Source organism: Chiloscyllium plagiosum, chromosome 48, assembly GCF_004010195.1.
Source record: "Chiloscyllium plagiosum isolate BGI_BamShark_2017 chromosome 48, ASM401019v2, whole genome shotgun sequence".
NCBI lineage: Eukaryota > Metazoa > Chordata > Chondrichthyes > Orectolobiformes > Hemiscylliidae > Chiloscyllium > Chiloscyllium plagiosum.
The window spans coordinates 4,975,015-4,992,441 of record NC_057757.1 but is presented as its reverse complement, the minus strand read 5'-3'; the positions used below and the strand labels follow the sequence as shown (position 1 = coordinate 4,992,441).

The window sequence follows — 17,427 nt, the reverse complement described above, 5'->3', positions numbered from 1 at the left end:
TTCTGTGTCTGAAATTAATAATTAACTTTTAAGCATTTCTGCAGCTAGGGTAGCTTCTTTTAAAAGCAGCTTTTGAATACTGGCTTTACAGTAATTGTTTCTTGTGCAGCACTAATGGACTTCTGGTTAGTTTAGATTGTTTTGCAATTCTGCGAGGTAAATAATGGAGCCTCAAGATTTGTTAAAGTATAAAATAAAGAACTGTGGAGATCTGAAAAGAAAACTGCTCGAGAAACTCAGCAGGTCTGGCAACATGTGTGGGAAAAAAAAGTTAACATTTTCAGAGTTAAAAGTGATATTTACACTGAAGAGAGGGAAAGAGGGAGATATGAAAAAGGAGAGGGTGGACAAAGATTATGGGATAGTAAACCAGGACAGAAGTCTGGTCAGAAACTTAAGTGATAAGAACAGCTAAGAGCAAGGAAAACGCGTTAGCTGTGCTAAATGCAACCCGCGGAATGTGATAATGCGCCTTAGAGTATGCAGGAACGGATGATTGTGCTAAAAACAACCCATGACGTAATATGACAGGGTGTGGAGTTGGTTTAAAAAATGTGGAAAGGTGGAATCAGACTCTGAAATTATTGAAGTTGATGTTGAGTCCTAGAGATTGCAGGGTCCCCAGACAGAAAATGAAATGGTGTTCTTCGAGCTGGCGATGAGGCTTGATGGAACACTGCAATAGGCCTACAACGGGAATACTGGCATGAGAATATGGTGTGATGAAGTGGCAGGCAACTGGAAGCTCAGGTTCCATCCCCAAAAAAATGACCCTAAGTGTTCACCCAGTCTGCATTTCATCACCCAATGTGCTCTGTCAGATTTTTTGATATCAAGTGGTGAATCAAATCAGCTGACAACCCTGATGGTGGGGATCTCAGTCAAAATGGATTGTCCACTTAGCACTTCAGCTGAGGATGGCTACAAATGCTTCAGCTTTTTAAATATATTGATGCACTGGGTTCTTTTATCATCAATAGGCTTATTTGTTGAGGCTCCTCCAATTGTTAAACTATTCCTGATCGATCATGACTGATTAGCTGATCTCAATCACTGCAACAAGCGAGGCAATCACTATTGGTGCCCCTGTTGCCTGGGAGGTGGACAGGGAAGAATCACCCATTAAAACCTCTGCTGCTTTTGAGCATCCATCTACTGGAAAGCTGTCAGCTGATAGCCAACGAGAATCTATAGCTGGTCAAAGCCTTAAGTGGACTCTTGCTTTAAGAGCTGTTGATGGGATTGAGTGCTGGAGGTCTGCTGGGACGAGGAAACCATACTAAGGCTAAAGTTAGGCCTTTAAGGGAAGGCAATCAGAAAATGCAAACAACATATGCTTTTCTGGAAACCACTGAGGCAACAAGAAGATTAATGTATTTCTGTTTTGTGCAATTCCTTCATTTTGCACCTGAACCAATTCCTATTTCACCATTCGGAGTTTCAATATGGCAGCCAGTACCCCTGAATCTAAGCTGCCATGTTCCTGATAATGATCTAATAATTAAAATATTCCTCAGGGATTGATTAACTCTGTTAGTTATTATAAAACAGAAAAGAACATAAGTAGCCATGACAGCATGTGCAAGTTACAAATTCTTAGTTACAAATCTGGCAGGCAGAATTACAACACTACACACAGAGCATGTGGAGCCCTTAAAGGTGAATTCTCTTAAAGGCAAGGAAGACTTAGAACACAAGAGTCAGAAATGTCACAGCATCAGATTCTCTCTCCTGGTATCAGTCATATCTCCTGATATGGAGTCTGTACAGCTGCTGCCATGCAAACAATCTTGTATCACAGCTGATTTAAGAACTCAGCTCTGCAGCATGGCTTCAAAATATTGATGCAAACCGAGCCATCAGTTTCCATGCACTCATACATGGATCTGAGAAAGGCATATCATTATTGCAGTACCTGGCCCTGCAGGAATGATTTTAATTTAATACCAGGGTAAATATAGCTTTAAACACATAATTTTCAATAGCATTCACAACAACATTTCAACTTGAACAGTTAAAGAACACAAGGATGGAGGACCATCAACCACCTCGTAAAAACCTCTTAGCCATAGTCAACCTCCCCTGGCCTCTGTCCAATTGCACGTAACACCTGTTGCAATTACCTTTCTTCCCAACTTTGACTTCGCAGCATTTCACGTGCCCCACGGCCAAAACCTCCTTCACCGTCTTCGAAACTTCTTTGGTAGTAACCACTTTCACCCCTTCCTCGACCTGCGGGTTAAAGAGACAAGGGAAAAAAAAGTGGGAAATAACACATGCTGCAAAACAATTTCCTGAATCTGATCACAACTCAAGGGATCTGGATGAAGTAGATTGAAAGAAATTGCTCCGTTTAGTGGAGAGTTGGGGAATCAGAATACAAGATTAGTGATGTATTGCTTCAATTGCACAGGAGCTTGGTTAGATCACACCTGGAGTAGTGCGTAGTTTTGGTCTCATTAACTCAGGAATGATATTATTGCCACAGAGACTGTGCAAGGAAGGTTCATCAGTCTTGTTCTAAAGATGGTAGAACTGACCTATTAAGAGAGTTTGGCCTAACTGGGCCATTACTCTCCAGAGTTTCGAACGGAGGTGAATTCTTTGAAACTTACAAAATAGAGATACGCTGGGTTGATGCAGGTAAGAAATTTACCCTGGTTTGGGAGTCTAAATCTAGGGGACACAACTTAGAAATAAGGGGAATAGAGTGTGGCTGCCATGTCTGTATTTTGGATAATATTAAAAGGAAAAAAATGCCAAGTGTGATCTAACAGATTACTTTTGAAAAAAATTGCATACACTTTTGGTAACAAAGAACCAATAAGTTTGGTAATGTCTACAGCCATAAAGCAATCACTGATTTTTGTTTTAAAGATATTATGAAAACACGCAAGGTTCGCCTAGAACTCCTGAATTAGACAGAACAGTAATTAATGGGAAGGGTCACTTAGAATAAAAAGTGAATGACAGGAAAGTGACAAATCGAATAGGGATAACACAGTTAGGTATAGTGTATTGGAATATATCATGTGAAAGTGTAGATGGAACTGGTTATTGACAACTTTCTCTTGAGATTACACGTCCTTACACATGAAGCTTTTTGTTTTAGAAAAGAAGTGAATTTGATAATTTGGCCACCAAATGAAGTGTCAGGACCATGTGGAGAGGATACACACACTTATGTATGTGAAACAAGATTTTACAAAAAGGATTACAACAGGATGAAGAGGTCACCTCAAGCTAGTACCGTGAGGGACATTTGATCAGGCGGAAGACTTGTGTTGATTGTAAAAACAATTAAATGCAAACAATGAATGTGTATTCAGCATAAAGCTGTTCGGTTTATTTTTTGACATGTATGGTACAGAAGTTGGACAAAATTGGACAGGGGGTGGATGACCGCCAGGCGGTGGATTATACAGAGTTCAGTTTAGCCAGTCAGACTTTTTCTCCAAGATAACATAGTTAATCTGCATGCCCATGTCCTCCTGTGGCCTAAGCAGGAGAGTAACCACAATACAAGAGACAGCCAGGCAGCATCCAATAACAAACAGCACTGCTATTTGGGAACAAAGGGATGTATGGAGATGGGGCAGTGAACTGGATGTGGGGTGTCTCTACCATGATTTGTTGTAGGGTTGAGCAGGTTCAAGAGGCTACATGGCTGACTCTTGCATTCCTTCTGCTTCTCTGAGAGATCACAGCTTGTACATGTTGCAGTTCTGGTTTCTTACCTCGGCCTCTTGCACTGCCTCGGCCTCTGACAACCCCTGCCGATGGGGCTCCTCCTCCCCGCCCCATCAACCTCATCACTGCAGAGCTGTTCACAGACATAGAAAAATTTCTCTATGCAGAAACAAAGACAGGATTTTCAGTTTAAGATAAATTAAAAAAAAAGACAGCTCTTCCTTGCAAAATGTCAAGGCTGTTACGACAGACATTTTTTATAAAAGATCATAAGTGACTGATGCCCATTTGGTACAAATGTCACATTTATGTCTGTCCAGAAGTCCCATTTTCTTGTCCAGCTGCCTCAACAAGTGAATTGTGTAAAAGTTTTCTCTGCTGGATTCCCAAGATCCATCCATTTTTTTTTCCTAAGCGGAGGTGAAGCTGCTCAGACAATATTTTTAACTCTGAATGTTTCACGCTATGATGAACTATAATTCAGCAATTGCTTTAAATTAGTAGCTGTATTTACAGCCCATGGGAACAGCTGCTGTGGTCAATGAGGAACAAACAAAAATGGCAAAAATGTATGCATACAGGATGGCCTCCACCCTCCATAAAGTGACCAACCTTCAGACTGGCCCTCACTTGCAAATCCCATTTAACCCATCACCTGCGACTGAAACATTGGCTAGATCAAAAGTTTTAATTCTAAAGTAATTGTGCGCTCAAATTCCTCCCTAACGCCACCTGATCTCTAACACCCTTGAACTTCACAACCTCAAGATCTTTGCCCAGCTCCAATTCTAGCCTTCTATAATGCCCTGATTTTAATCATTCCAATGAGAGACCCAGCTCCTTCAGTCCTAAGATCTATAATTCCAACTCTAAAATACTCTGGCTGCTCTTCATCTTCAAAATGCTCCTTAAAGCCTCCCTCTCTTCATCTATAATATCACACTTTATGACACAGTAAAATCTTGTTCCTACGAAGCACTTTGGGATACTCGATACTGAAGTGGCTACACGAATACAGATTGCTGCTGTTGTCATAGTAAACAAGTGCATTTTAAGACAGCACCCAAATTCACTCCACATTTCAACAGCTATATCTCCTGCAGTAAATAAGGTCTTGAATTGAACAAGTATGCAGTGACCCAAAGGGGCAGAAGGAGCGTCAATTCCCTTCGGCCACACTATCCTAACTGCTGCATCTAATGAGTGTCCTGCCTACTTGCAGCCACAGTCAGATTGGATTTCTGATAGCAACATAAAAAGTCAACTTGAGGCCGGATAACGCAATTCCCTCCTTCCAGAGCAGCACTGCAACTACATAAGAGAGTGATTTCTTGCAAAGACCCAGATAGCAACTACTAGTCTAGAAATTTCAATTTTTTAAATGCATAACTAAGCCAGGAAAAGTCCTGAATCTAGGCAAGCAGGTCCAACAGGAAAGGAAATAAAGTGTAATGCAGCAAATATTCCGGTATTACTGTGGGAACAAACGAATGGTATCTATGTAAAGCTGATTAATCTTCCCTGCAGACTATGCGGAGTCAGGGGAAGCAACTGTAAAATATTTACTCTCACGGCCACTGTTATATTTTTAGTTGAAGCTTATCAGCAGTGGCCCACTTTGAGTCCACAAGAGTATGAGACCTTGAACGAATCCAGCTGACAGTACATCAAAGAAAAACTACATGTTTACACACTGCATCCAGCAGTATTTGCAGGTTTTAAACAAAACACATTAACTCAACCCACCTGCTCTTCCTCTGTAAGAGGTACAAGTGCTAAGGGCAGAAGCGGCTCATCTTGTAAGACAGCCAGAAATTCTTTGTCCGACAGCTCTTCAGGAACCTGACAAAATAAAACCAAGAACAGGTCTCAGCACGTGCACTGGATTTCTCTAGTCTCTGAACTCAGAGCTATTGGTTATGGGTCCACTGCTCGAAGGTTTTGTAATGTCCCATGTACCGTTGATCTGTCAATATTCTCAACTATTTACTGAAAGCAGGGCCACAGATCAATCTTTCAAGATTCTGAGGGGGTTTGATGGGATAAAGAGAGAGTGCATATTTATTCTCTGGAGAAGTCGAGAACCTGGACACCGCTTCAAATAACAGGTCTCCTGTTTCAGGTGGAGCTCAGGATGGCTAACAGGGTGGCTAGCATTTGGAAATCTGGAGGCTGGGTTGCAGAATATATTCAAAGACCAGTCAAACTGAGCGTCAATCTCCAAGGGAGTCAGTTGTTATGGAATGGGAGTGGGTTAATAGGGCAAGCAGGAAAATCGATTTTAGATTAACTGTGATCCTAATGAATGCAGCCTTGAAGGATCAAATTGCCTACTCTGCTCCTATTTCTTAAATTCTAAGCAAGGCAGCAAATGAAGTCTGGTAACACTGAGTTGTTAACTTTTTTGTGGCTTGGGACAAAGGAGGAAACAAAACTGAAGAGAGAGATGGAAAACAATAACTGATGACTATTTTGCATTACTAAGTTTAGGAACTAAAATGATACATTCAGAAGCCTACATATACCAAAGCTTACCAGACCACCAATGAACCTCTACCACAAATAATTATCCCAACAAAACTTTTCCATTTCTTTCTCTGGGGCTCCAAGTACTGTAATTGAATATTTCAAGGGTATCTGACTAATGCAATGGATAGTTTCCACTCATGAATTCTCACCCCATAGATATGATTAAATCTTACTTTCCATTAGCAAGCACAGACCCATATTATGGCGAGTGCCACTATCACCAGAGTCCGCACCCTCCAAATTCTGTTTCCATCGTAGTCAGCTTAACTACTTCAACCAGCTGGCTGAACAGTTTTACATCAAGCACCACTTAAACCCATTTTATCAGACATCCGACAGTATCAAAGGGTAACTTACTCATCCTTGGACACAGTCATGCTGCCCAACTCCAATAACCTAAGTACCCTGGATTTTAATCTAACTTTAGTTTCTTCACCATATCCAAGTTGCACAAATGGAATGCCGGCATGCCAAACTAAATCAAGGCATCTTTCACTGTTGTTCACGATCAAAAGTTCAGCAAGTCCCACTTCAGTTTAACTAATTTACACCATTGTGTTCTCGCACCGAGTTGCAAACAGAGAGTACGTTCACATCCAAACGTGCCCACTCCTGCTACTGAAATACCCAACATCCAAACTCAAGTGCTGTTGGGCAACTACTCAAACTCAAAAGGTCAAACAACAGTTTTTTCTGTTCACTATGAACCTAAAGTTTTCAATTAAAAAAAAACTAACAGAAAGCAAATATCACACCCAAAAGTAAATATGGAGGCACTGATCCTCAGATAATCAGATAGTAGTACAACCACTCTTCATGACTGACTCCAGACAGCTCCCCCACAATTTCATGCTTCTTTGCACGCTCAGAAATCATCTTCCCTCACCTAACTCTATCGTTCTTACCCTTCCTGGCTGTGAGCGGTCACTACAAATGGCAAAGAATTGTCATTCAAAATAATGAGCACACAACAGACTGTCAAAAAAAAACAGCACATCACAGCCAAACACAGTTCAGCTTGTATTCTCCAATTCAGAAACATTCCTGAACTGATAAATGTCACCAAGTTACAGAAAAGTACAGGCAGAATGCAAAGGAAAACTCAACTGGTTAGGCTTGTTAAAAGTACCTTGTTATCTTTCATATAAAGTGCTAGCATTTCCTCTCTCCCATATCGATAATCTGCTAATTTGTATTTTGGCAATGCAGGTGAAGGAGGTGGGGATGCAATGCTTCCACCACTGGACAATGCACGAAGCCTGTAACGAGAGAACACAATTTGTTCGATAGTCAATTCACTTCAATAAAATAAGTAGTTTAAAATGAATATACAAAGCTATAAACAGGGATTAAACCAAAGTCCTTCCTGGAACAGGGTGTGTGATGCAATAAATGTGCTGGGATATATCAGTAGCCAATATACACAGCTAATAAAAAAACTGAATGATAGCGTAGTGAATCTAAACACATTTATTTAGTACTCTGCACTTATCCATACCACAGTTTTTTTTACAAACTAATACAGGCCAGAGTTCTGCTCAAGGGCTAGTTCCATTCTCCCACAGCAACATTTTAATGACACCCAGATTTCTCCTTCCTGAACTGATAAGCACTGATCATGAAGAATAACTCATAGCTGGGAACAGAATTAAATAGGACTGAGCCAGCGCAGGCACAATGGGTTGAATGGCCTCCCCTTTGTTGAAAGATTCCATCGGCTAAATTTTAATGGCTCAAATGAACTGTTTTTGAAGGAGTTAAATTAGGTGATTCTACATAAAGCTTGAGAGAAACAACACAAAGGTATATCAGCATCTGCAATATGTTAGATTGCAAAATGGTTAATGGAAAGTGTACTGATTAACTCAAGCAAGACAATCCATTGATGTGGAACAGCATTTTAATTTTTGGTACTGCATTAGTTTGTACAACTACAGCGTGGTCTGTTTAAGAGATTGCTATTAATTTTCACTGAAGCTGAACTCCACTGAAACGAAGTGCAAAAGGTCCAAGGTACAATAGAAGTCAGCATCTCAAATAAATGCATAAAGCCCAGTCCCCAGTATCCTACAAACTTCATGAACACTCAATTATCACACAAAGTAATTAGGTAGTTATATTTTACACTTATATTTTACAAGAGAACTGCAGATTGACTGGCAAGTGGACTCCAGTTGGTAGAGGCGTCATCATGGAGAATGCACCAGTAATTATGATGAGTTAATTGCCAAGCTTTGTTTAAAGAATTTGCAGCTAGAATTTAAACAATCAGCATTTTATTCTCACAGTATAAGTGTAATACCAGGTTACAGTCGAACAGGTTTATTTGGAAGCACTAGCTGTCCACCTGATAAAGGAGCAGAGCTCCAAAAGCTAGTCCTTCCAAATAAACCTATTCGACTATAACCAAGTGTTGAGATTTTTAGCTGAAAATGTGTTGCTGGAAAAGCGCAGCAGGTCAGGCAGCATCCAGGGAACAGGAGAATCGACGTTTCGCGCATAAGCCCTAAGAAGGGCTTATGCCCGAAACGTCGATTCTCCTGTTCCATGGATGCTGCCTGACCTGCTGCGCTTTTCCAGCAACACATTTTCAGCTTTGATCTCCAGCATCTGCAGACCTCACTTTCTCCTGTTGAGATTTTTAACCTTGTCCACCCCAGTCCAACACCGGCACCTCCAAATCATCCTTTTACTTGGGTATTTCTTAACCTCTGTCCTGATGAGGGCATGATGAAAATCTCCAAAACATGTCCTTTCTCAGAAAGCGCTTTGGTTATACATTACCATTCAGGTCCAAAGTTGAGCGTCTGAGTCTCTGCTGCCATTTCCTTGTCTTCCGACAAACAACTCTACAAGATTAAAAATAAAATCACATCACTAAAGTTATGATAACAAAGTTAAGCATGGTAATTATTCCCCCTCGAGAGCTACATATCATTGGCATCTTCTCTTCTGTCACCCACTTAAAACCCCACACTGCCAAAATGCCCGTTTCAAATCTTCACTGGGAAGAGATAGTAGGAAGTATATGAACTGAGCTACAAGTAACTGGCATTAGCTTTCTCTCCTCATGGGATCAAGCCACAGATTGGCAGGATATGCAAAGAACTGAATCTACAAATCCAAAAGCTATCACTGTTACCTTGGCTCAACGGCAACACACTCTCAGTTCCGTCAGAAGGTTCAGTTCTAAAGCCACTTCAATTAAGTGCCAAAAAAAAATAGCAAGCAGCCAAAGAACCACACATCAACACGGAATCAAGTTGTTCTGAATGAAACGGGAAAACGAAGGGAAACATTCTCAACAACCACCTTTGGGCACTTCCTTAAAAGGAGGAGTTAAAGGCAGCAGAGTGAAATAACCCACTTTACCAGCACTGGCAATTGTGCATAAAGCCCTGAGGGAACAGATGAACAATTTAACCGTTGCACCTCTGAATGCTACTCTTCAAGCAAGCTTCCAGGTAGGATGTGGAGGGATGCCTAGATGAAATGGTCACCACTACTTCTGGTCCACGGGCGAGTGGCTGCTTTAACAACAATGTAGCTGGCAAAAGGAAAATATTTACCAAAAAAGGAAATGGTTCCCATTCATCACACAATGTAGCTGGCAGAAAGAAACATGCAGACAGCTTGATATGCCTCTTAAATGATTCATGGTAATGAACAAAGTAGAGCAGCAAATTTCAGAGTACAGGAGGGCCATAAAAACCCATGGATATAAGTGTCTTCCCATTGTAAGCAGAGTCAGGTCAGCTTGTAATGGAGAGACAAGGCAGCAAAATGGTTTAGGTGCAACTTCAAATATATCACCCAGTCTGTGTTTAGATATCACCTGCGATGTTGCGTTCACCACCGAAATGGAAAAAAATCAAATTCTTTCAAGTGCAGCCTGACTCAAAGCCAATTTCAAAACCACTGTCTTCAAACCACAAGGCTGTTTAAATTGCAATCAACGCTGTCAACTTACAGAAGTTACTACCCATTTCAGCACAGATTCTTTCCATGTTCAGTTGCACAGATGTGAACCATTCTCTCCTCCCACACACCACCAAAATAAGAGAACTTCCTCCCAAACACCAAAATAAATGGAATTGTACCAAGAAGCCCAATGTATACTGCAACAATGCTTATTACCAAATATTACTATATTCACCCATTAAATACTGTGGTGGTGGAACAAAAAAGCACTCCTCAATATTTACCACTTTCCAATAAAGACTCAAACAGCAGTAATAAACAAAAATCAACTTAAACTGACAAGTAATTATGCTCAAAGTTGCAAAGCTATTAAATCCAGTGAAATTTCACAGCTCCACCACATGTACCTACCCTCCAACTAATCCTCCATTTTAATATCAAAGTCACATAGCCAGAAAGTTAAGATAAATTTTATGCCACTGTAAAATGAATACAAGGAATAGTTAATTCATGTACTACACTCCAATATGGCACTAAGTTTCACTTGCAGGTTTGTATCGTGGGAAGAAACTTAAGAAATGCATTTGAACTGCACTGGAGTCTTAGCAAACACTATAACATGGAAAGCTCTCTTTTGTGCCTCCTTTTAATCTACATTCCTTGTTTAACCACATAGTGACAAAGAGCAGGTCATAATGCTGGTCAAGCATTAGCTGCAAGTCCTAACTACTTTAAAGGTGCTCCTGCAAACAGTTTAAGGCTTGAAATTGTTTTAATGCTGTCCTATGAAGTTGGATTTGTACAGCTACTTTCAGAATGTCCAAAAGGGTTTTACAAAGAATCACTTTTAATTGACAATCTCAGTTATTGGAAAGTGGAGCTAATGTTCACATGGTAAAATCTCAAACAGCAATGATGTCACCAGATTTTAACAGCACTGGCTGAAACACAAATATTGGTGAGATTATGGAGGAGAACTCAGTCGTTTGAAGTCCGATTGGATCTTTTTAAATCTTTGGCTGAGAGCCTGGTAGCTCACCCAAAAGATGGCACTGCATCCCTCATTCGAGTCTGAGGGGTTGAAGGTTCTAAGTCTATGGGATTGGACTGACTCAGAGGAGAGTGTGGTACCACAGAGCTGAGGCTGACACATAAGGGATAACAGATTAAGTTAGCGGCAGCATTGAAATACAGAAATAATTTTCAGTGCAGAAATGTGGAAGCTTGTCTCCTGTACAGATCAGTAACACCATGATGCCTATTTCAAGCACAGTATTCACAGTAGCATTGCTTGCTATCATTATCACCTCAAGTCCATTCCATTAGCTTCTGAGTGATATTTTGGATGTCCTAGAACTAACTTCAAATTATCCTAGCCAGAAAGGATATTTTTGGAGGCTTCAGACAAAGATAGGTGTTGGTGGAGCAAGGAATAACTTGCAGTCACATTGCCGGTCAAGGGTTAAGTGCTTGGTTGAGATGAGAGTAATGGGCAGTTGGGCAAGGTGGCAGAGGGCAGCAGTTGTCCAAGTAACCACAGCAGTTGGAGGCTGTCGTTCTAAAAGGATGCTATTTTAATGCTCTTATAAAGTTGATAAAACATGATCTCTGATCAAAGTCTAGAATTTGTACTTGCAGAGTTACATTGTACTTTGCTCAAAAACTGCATGAATTCATGGAAAACTCTAGTTTTCTCACTTTTTAGATTAGAATCAATCTAAACATCATGGCATAGACAGAATACAGGGGGCTAACACCTTCAACATATTGTCTAGCTAATACCCATTGTTACAGCTAACCTGAGAATGCAACTTTTAAAAAAAGATTTGCTAATTTACACATGAAAGAAGTTAAACTATCATGGTATTCGAACAGATGAAAGACTCAACAGACAATCAAGGTATTTTTCAGTGTATAATTTCAGTTACATCACACTGTAAATTTTTGCTATAAATTCTGTGCCTTAGAATTATGTCCTCCACTATCACCTGATGAAGGAGCGGCGCTCCGAAAACTAGTATGCTTCCAATTAAACCTGTTGGACTATAACCTGGTGTTGTGAGATTTTTAACTTAGAATTCCAAAGTACTACTCTCTATTCCCACCAACAAAAACTCCTAACGCACTCCCAAGCAAAATACTTATCAACTGGTCTAACAAGATTAGTCTAAACAGTCACAGTGGTTGCTGATAAAGTTTGAAATCAATATTAAATCCAGCTTATTTACAAATCACCACTCACTGAAAGCTACATTTCAGGCATAATGCCAAAACTCCCTTGGAAAAGGAGAAAAGACCAATGTTTGGATTTTGAAGGGTGAAAGACCAACTATGCCACACTTAACCTTAAGATAGGCCAAGTCAACTCATCTGCAATGAGCTGCTAGTTAGAACGCAGCCATTGTTAATTAGGTAAACACAGCAGTAAATTTCACACTCCAAGGTCCAGAATAAGATTAATGGCTGGTTAATTTACATGTTTACCACAGTGATGGTTGACGGGAATGTTAACCAGGCCCGACTCTTCATTTTAAACTTCATTAGTAGGACTTGCAAGGACCTCTGGCTCCTGTCTCTCTCAACATGGCATTCAGCTTAGCTTCTGTCCTCGGTCTCAGCACTGTGTTTTAATTTAGTCACCATGATTAAGAGAAGACATCAAAAACTTGGTGGTGGAGGAGAGATGTAGTGGAATGGTACTAGGGAGAGACTAGCCTCGAAAAATTGAGGAACCTAAAACAAAGGGTCACACATCAGGTGGTCAGTCACTCAGGACAGAGATGAGAAATTTCTTTTCAGTAAAGGGCTTATAAGCAACATGTCAGCCATGATCGTATTGAATGACAGAGCAGGCCTGAGGGGCTGAATATCTCTGTTTCACATGTTCATATGAATCTTTGGAAGAACTCTCTACTTTGGAGAGCTGTACATGTTTGGTGGCCAAGTATATTCAACATTGGGTTTAATGGAGTTTTGGGTATTAAAGGAATAAGGGATACAGCGATAGAGGGGGGGAGGCGGGCAAACATACTGAATGGTGGAGCAGGGTCTATGGGCTGGATAGCCTACCCATGTTACTACTAAATATGTCAGATCAGAAAAATAGAGGAGACAATGGAGACATTCAAAATTTTGAATAACTCTGATGGAAGACACTATTACATCAGACAGACGAGATGTTAACCAGAGTATAGGTTCAAGGTGATTAGTTAAAATAAAAAGGGTGATAAAAAGGCAGCACGGTGGCTCAGTGGTTAGCGCTGCTACCTCATACCACCAGGGGGACAGGTTCAATTCCAGTCTCGGGCAACAGTGTGGAGTTTGCACATTCGCCCTGTCTGTGTGGGTTTCCTCCACATGCTCCAGTTTCCTCTCACAGTCAAAGATGTTCAGGTTAGGTGGAGTGGCCATGGGAATGGCCTGAGCAGGATGCTCCTCAGAGGGTCAATATGGACTTGATGAGCCAAATGGCCTGATTCTATACTGTAGGAATTCTACGAGAGGATAAAATCCAAATGAAAGTTTCTGTTATCTGGAATATACTTTCTGAATGGTGGTGAGTTGAATGAAAAGTTACGTTCGATAAGTGAATTGGATAAACACTGGGAGAGAAGACATTTGCAGACCTACAAAGAAGGAAAAAAAGCAGAAGAAGGGACTAACTGGATTATTCAAAATATACAGCCTCCATGGGCTGAATGGTCACCTTTATGTTCAGAAGTACATTTAATGAAGCCAAGTTGACACCGGAAGGACAAGAACTCCCATCTCTTAACAACAAAGAAAAGGCAGCACACTTTTCAGCAAAGCCATCCTCTCAGTGGATAGATCACAGCACAAAGCAGGAAACTGTGCAGGAAGGAAAATAACTTGTATGCATTCCTTCACATACACATCGCAAAACTCTACACTGTGTATCTGAATCTGGTGTGCTGAATGGATCAAAGTGTTTTAGGGATTTTGATCAGAAAACAAACACCTTTTCAGGAAATGTTTACAATCAGCTTCCTGTACACAGTAAACTAGATAAAAGCTAAGAGAAGTGAACTTTGGTTCTCACCAGGAATTTCAAATTAAGCAATCTTTTGTTTCTATTACATTCTCCCCTCCCTCAAAATATCAGGTTAAGGTTTCCAGTTAAAAACCAGCAGAAAAAACAAAACAAAGATAAGAAATGATAAGACCCCAGGACTTATTCAAGCCCAAGCTGAGCTTACTGCATCAGTACCTGCACAAGCTGAACACTCTCAGGGACAGCTATGTTGAATCAAATGCACTCAGCAAAAGGCTCATCACACTGAGAGGAGGCAACAGAGCTTCAAGGTGGCAGCTCCACCAAAATCCAAAGCAAGTCAAACCTTTCCAGTGGAACAGGAGAATGCCTGTAAGAAGGTCATAATAATATTTTCTTCATAATACCGATCAACATGCAGTCTTATGAACACAGGAATTAGGAACAAGAGTAGGCCATCCGGCTGCTCAAGACTCATTCACAATTCAGTAAGATCAGGTCGCAACTTCATTTTTGCACCAGCACTGATAACCTTAGACTCCCCTGTTACTCAAGAATCTGCCTCTGCCTTTAATACAATAAAAATGGCTCCATCTCTGGATAAGCGAGTTCCAAAGATTCAAGAATCTCAAAATGTGTTTCAAATTACTGTTAAATTGCATTTTCTTCTTCTATCCTCCCTACAAGAGCAAGCAAACATCCGTTCAGCATCGACTCTGTCAAGTCCCCTCAAGATCTTATAAGTTCAACAAGCGTATAGGAGTAGGAAGGGTTTGGAGGGATATGGGCCGGGTGTTGGCAGGTGGGACTAGATTGGTTGGGATATCTGGTCGGCGTGGACGGGTTGGACCAAAGGGTCTGTTTCCATGCTGTACATCTTTGACTATGACTTCCCATTCTTCTTAGTTCCTAAGGGCACAGGCCCAGCCTGCCTGACTTCTTCCTCAGGCAGGATCCTGCCTTTCCTAGATATCAGCATTTATATCCTTTCTTAAAAAGGGACCAAAACAGTACAGTTCTCCAAATATGGCAACAACAATGCCTTGTGCAAATGTCCTCTGGGTATATCCCATTTATCATGCAATAAATGACAAGATCCAATTTGCCTATTAAATCACTCACTATATCTGTGCATTAACTTTGCAATTCATGGATCCACCTGTAGCTCAGAGGTTTACAAACACTCTCCATTTATATAACATGCGGCTTTTTGATTCTTCCTGCCAAATCACATTTCTCCAGGTCATACTCCAACTGCCAAACTTTTGCCCATTCACAAATCATCCGTATCCTTTTGCAAATTAATTTTGACCACTTCACAGTGTATCTTCCAACATACCTTTGTGCTATCAGCAAATTTAGCAACTGAACAGTCATGATTTGTTCACACCCTCTTTGTGCGGAAGAAAGGCATGCTTTTATACGTGCCTTCTAGGACCTCACATTCAAAGGCCCAGCTAGTGAAGTGTTGCACTGTATTCTGTCGTTAAAAACAAACTAAATTTACCTCTGGCGAGGTCTAACAAATAGCAAGGAGGCAGATGATCTGCGAAGCTATTTTGATAATGTTAGATGATATACAGACTTGACCCAGATAGTGGGACTGTGTGTGCACAGTAGCATCACGATCACGTGAATAAGCATACAATTCTAAAATCACCATGCTGTGTACTCAGATATTCAGTCAATCGCCCCACTAAAATTTAACTTCCACCACAGAATCATAGAATCCCTACAGTCTGGAAACAGGCCCTTCAGTCCAACAAGTTCAGACTAACCCTCCGAAGGTAAACTGGTTCCCGGATCAGAATGCAACTGATGTAATTCTGCAGTTGCATGCAGCAGTGGGAGAGCCCTGACACTTTTTCTGTGCTGCTGGTAACCATGACTAGTTCTGTACTCATTAGTGCTGACTGAGTCAGAGGAGAAAGTGAGGACTGCAGATGCTGGAGATCAAAGCTGAAAAATGTGTTGCTGGAAAAGCGCAGTAGGTCAGGCAGCATCCAAGGAGCAGGAGAATTGACGTTTCGTGCATAAGCCCTCCTTCAGGAATGATTCCTGAAGAAGGGCATATGCCCGAATCGTCGATTCTCCTGCTCCTTGGATGCTGCCTGACCTGCTGCGCTTTTCCAGCAACACATTTTTCAGCTCGTGACTGAGTTAGAGGAATAATCGCTCTCCGCATCAACAAATACAAACAGGACATCACAGAGAGCTTTCCTTTGCTGTGTCGACCTGATGTTAGAGTGGCAAAAAAACACCGCACAATAAGAGAATTGACTGGCAGATGTTTGAAATGAAACTGACACAAGGGAAAATAACTTTTGTTGCTATTGCTTTTGACTGTTTGCCTGGCATTTCTGGATTGTGGTCAGTTCTATAGGACAGAGGCACTGGATTTTGGTGCTTTTCTACAGCAATCATGCTTTGTGATGGTCTGTTCAGGGGCACCCAAGATCTGCACATTTGTGTGGGTCAGTGGGTTACAGCCAATAGGATGGACCCTGGCCAAAATCACTTTTACCCTATGCCAGCCAGACCAGTGCCAAACGCCACACAAACGTACCACCAGCTGAGATCTGTGAACTCAGCACTGACTGCAGATATGATTGGAGGCTCTCTGGATCTATCTGGTTTCCCTTTCAGATAAAAAAATTCTAAACAAACTGACTGGGGGGAATTGGAACTGCAAACAAGTGTTTGATGATTTCCGGCTGTTGTCTTATTAGGAAACTTGAAGGGAGTCTCGCCAAATTAAGTTTGCCAGGCAGGCAAGGAAAATTGTGCAACAGCATCTGTTGCTGCGTTTGACCCCATCTGCGGGGGAAGAGAAAGCTTCAGAAAAAGACAAGTACCACCTGGCAGAAGCAGAGGCTGCCAGCTGCAATACAAAGCTTCTCTAACAGTTAACTACGTTACTGAACAGGATGTCCTTGGCCTTTTCCAAGTCCGAACCTGCCAAGACACTCCCCATTCACGCTGTGTGCACTGCCCAACAAACAGTTTTGTGATACGTTGCAACTTTGGCTTACTGCACCAATTCAAACCATGCACATTGTTTTAACCAGAATAGTTGTATTCTGGGAATCAAAAGGGAAGAGAAAAGGGCAGGGCGTATTGGCTAATCCAATCCCAAATCCGCATAAAATATAAAAAAGCAGACTCCCATTTTTAGACAGGAGGAAAAAAACCTTTTGTCCATCCCCCAGACCTCTCGTCATTTTTCCAATTTAAGTATGGCCCTGGGACACACTGTGTACTGTTTCATAATTCAC

At 41.1% G+C, this 17,427-nt stretch overlaps 1 protein-coding gene across 6 annotated transcripts in view; it reads right to left on the bottom strand.

Annotated features, from left to right (window-relative positions):
• Nucleotides 1-17,427, bottom strand: part of LOC122544337 (GRB10-interacting GYF protein 2-like) — a 102,191-nt gene that overhangs the window by 53,015 nt on the left and 31,749 nt on the right. For all 6 annotated transcript variants that reach the window (XM_043683521.1, XM_043683526.1, XM_043683527.1 and 3 more), the window contains 5 exons: nt 9,004-9,068; nt 7,349-7,478; nt 5,437-5,532; nt 3,738-3,849; nt 2,124-2,232 (listed from right to left, as the gene is read on the bottom strand). In XM_043683521.1, coding sequence (XP_043539456.1) covers nt 2,124-2,232; nt 3,738-3,849; nt 5,437-5,532; nt 7,349-7,478; nt 9,004-9,044 — 488 coding nt within the window. In that variant the 5' untranslated portion in view covers nt 9,045-9,068. The remainder of the gene's footprint in view (nt 1-2,123; nt 2,233-3,737; nt 3,850-5,436; nt 5,533-7,348; nt 7,479-9,003; nt 9,069-17,427) is intronic.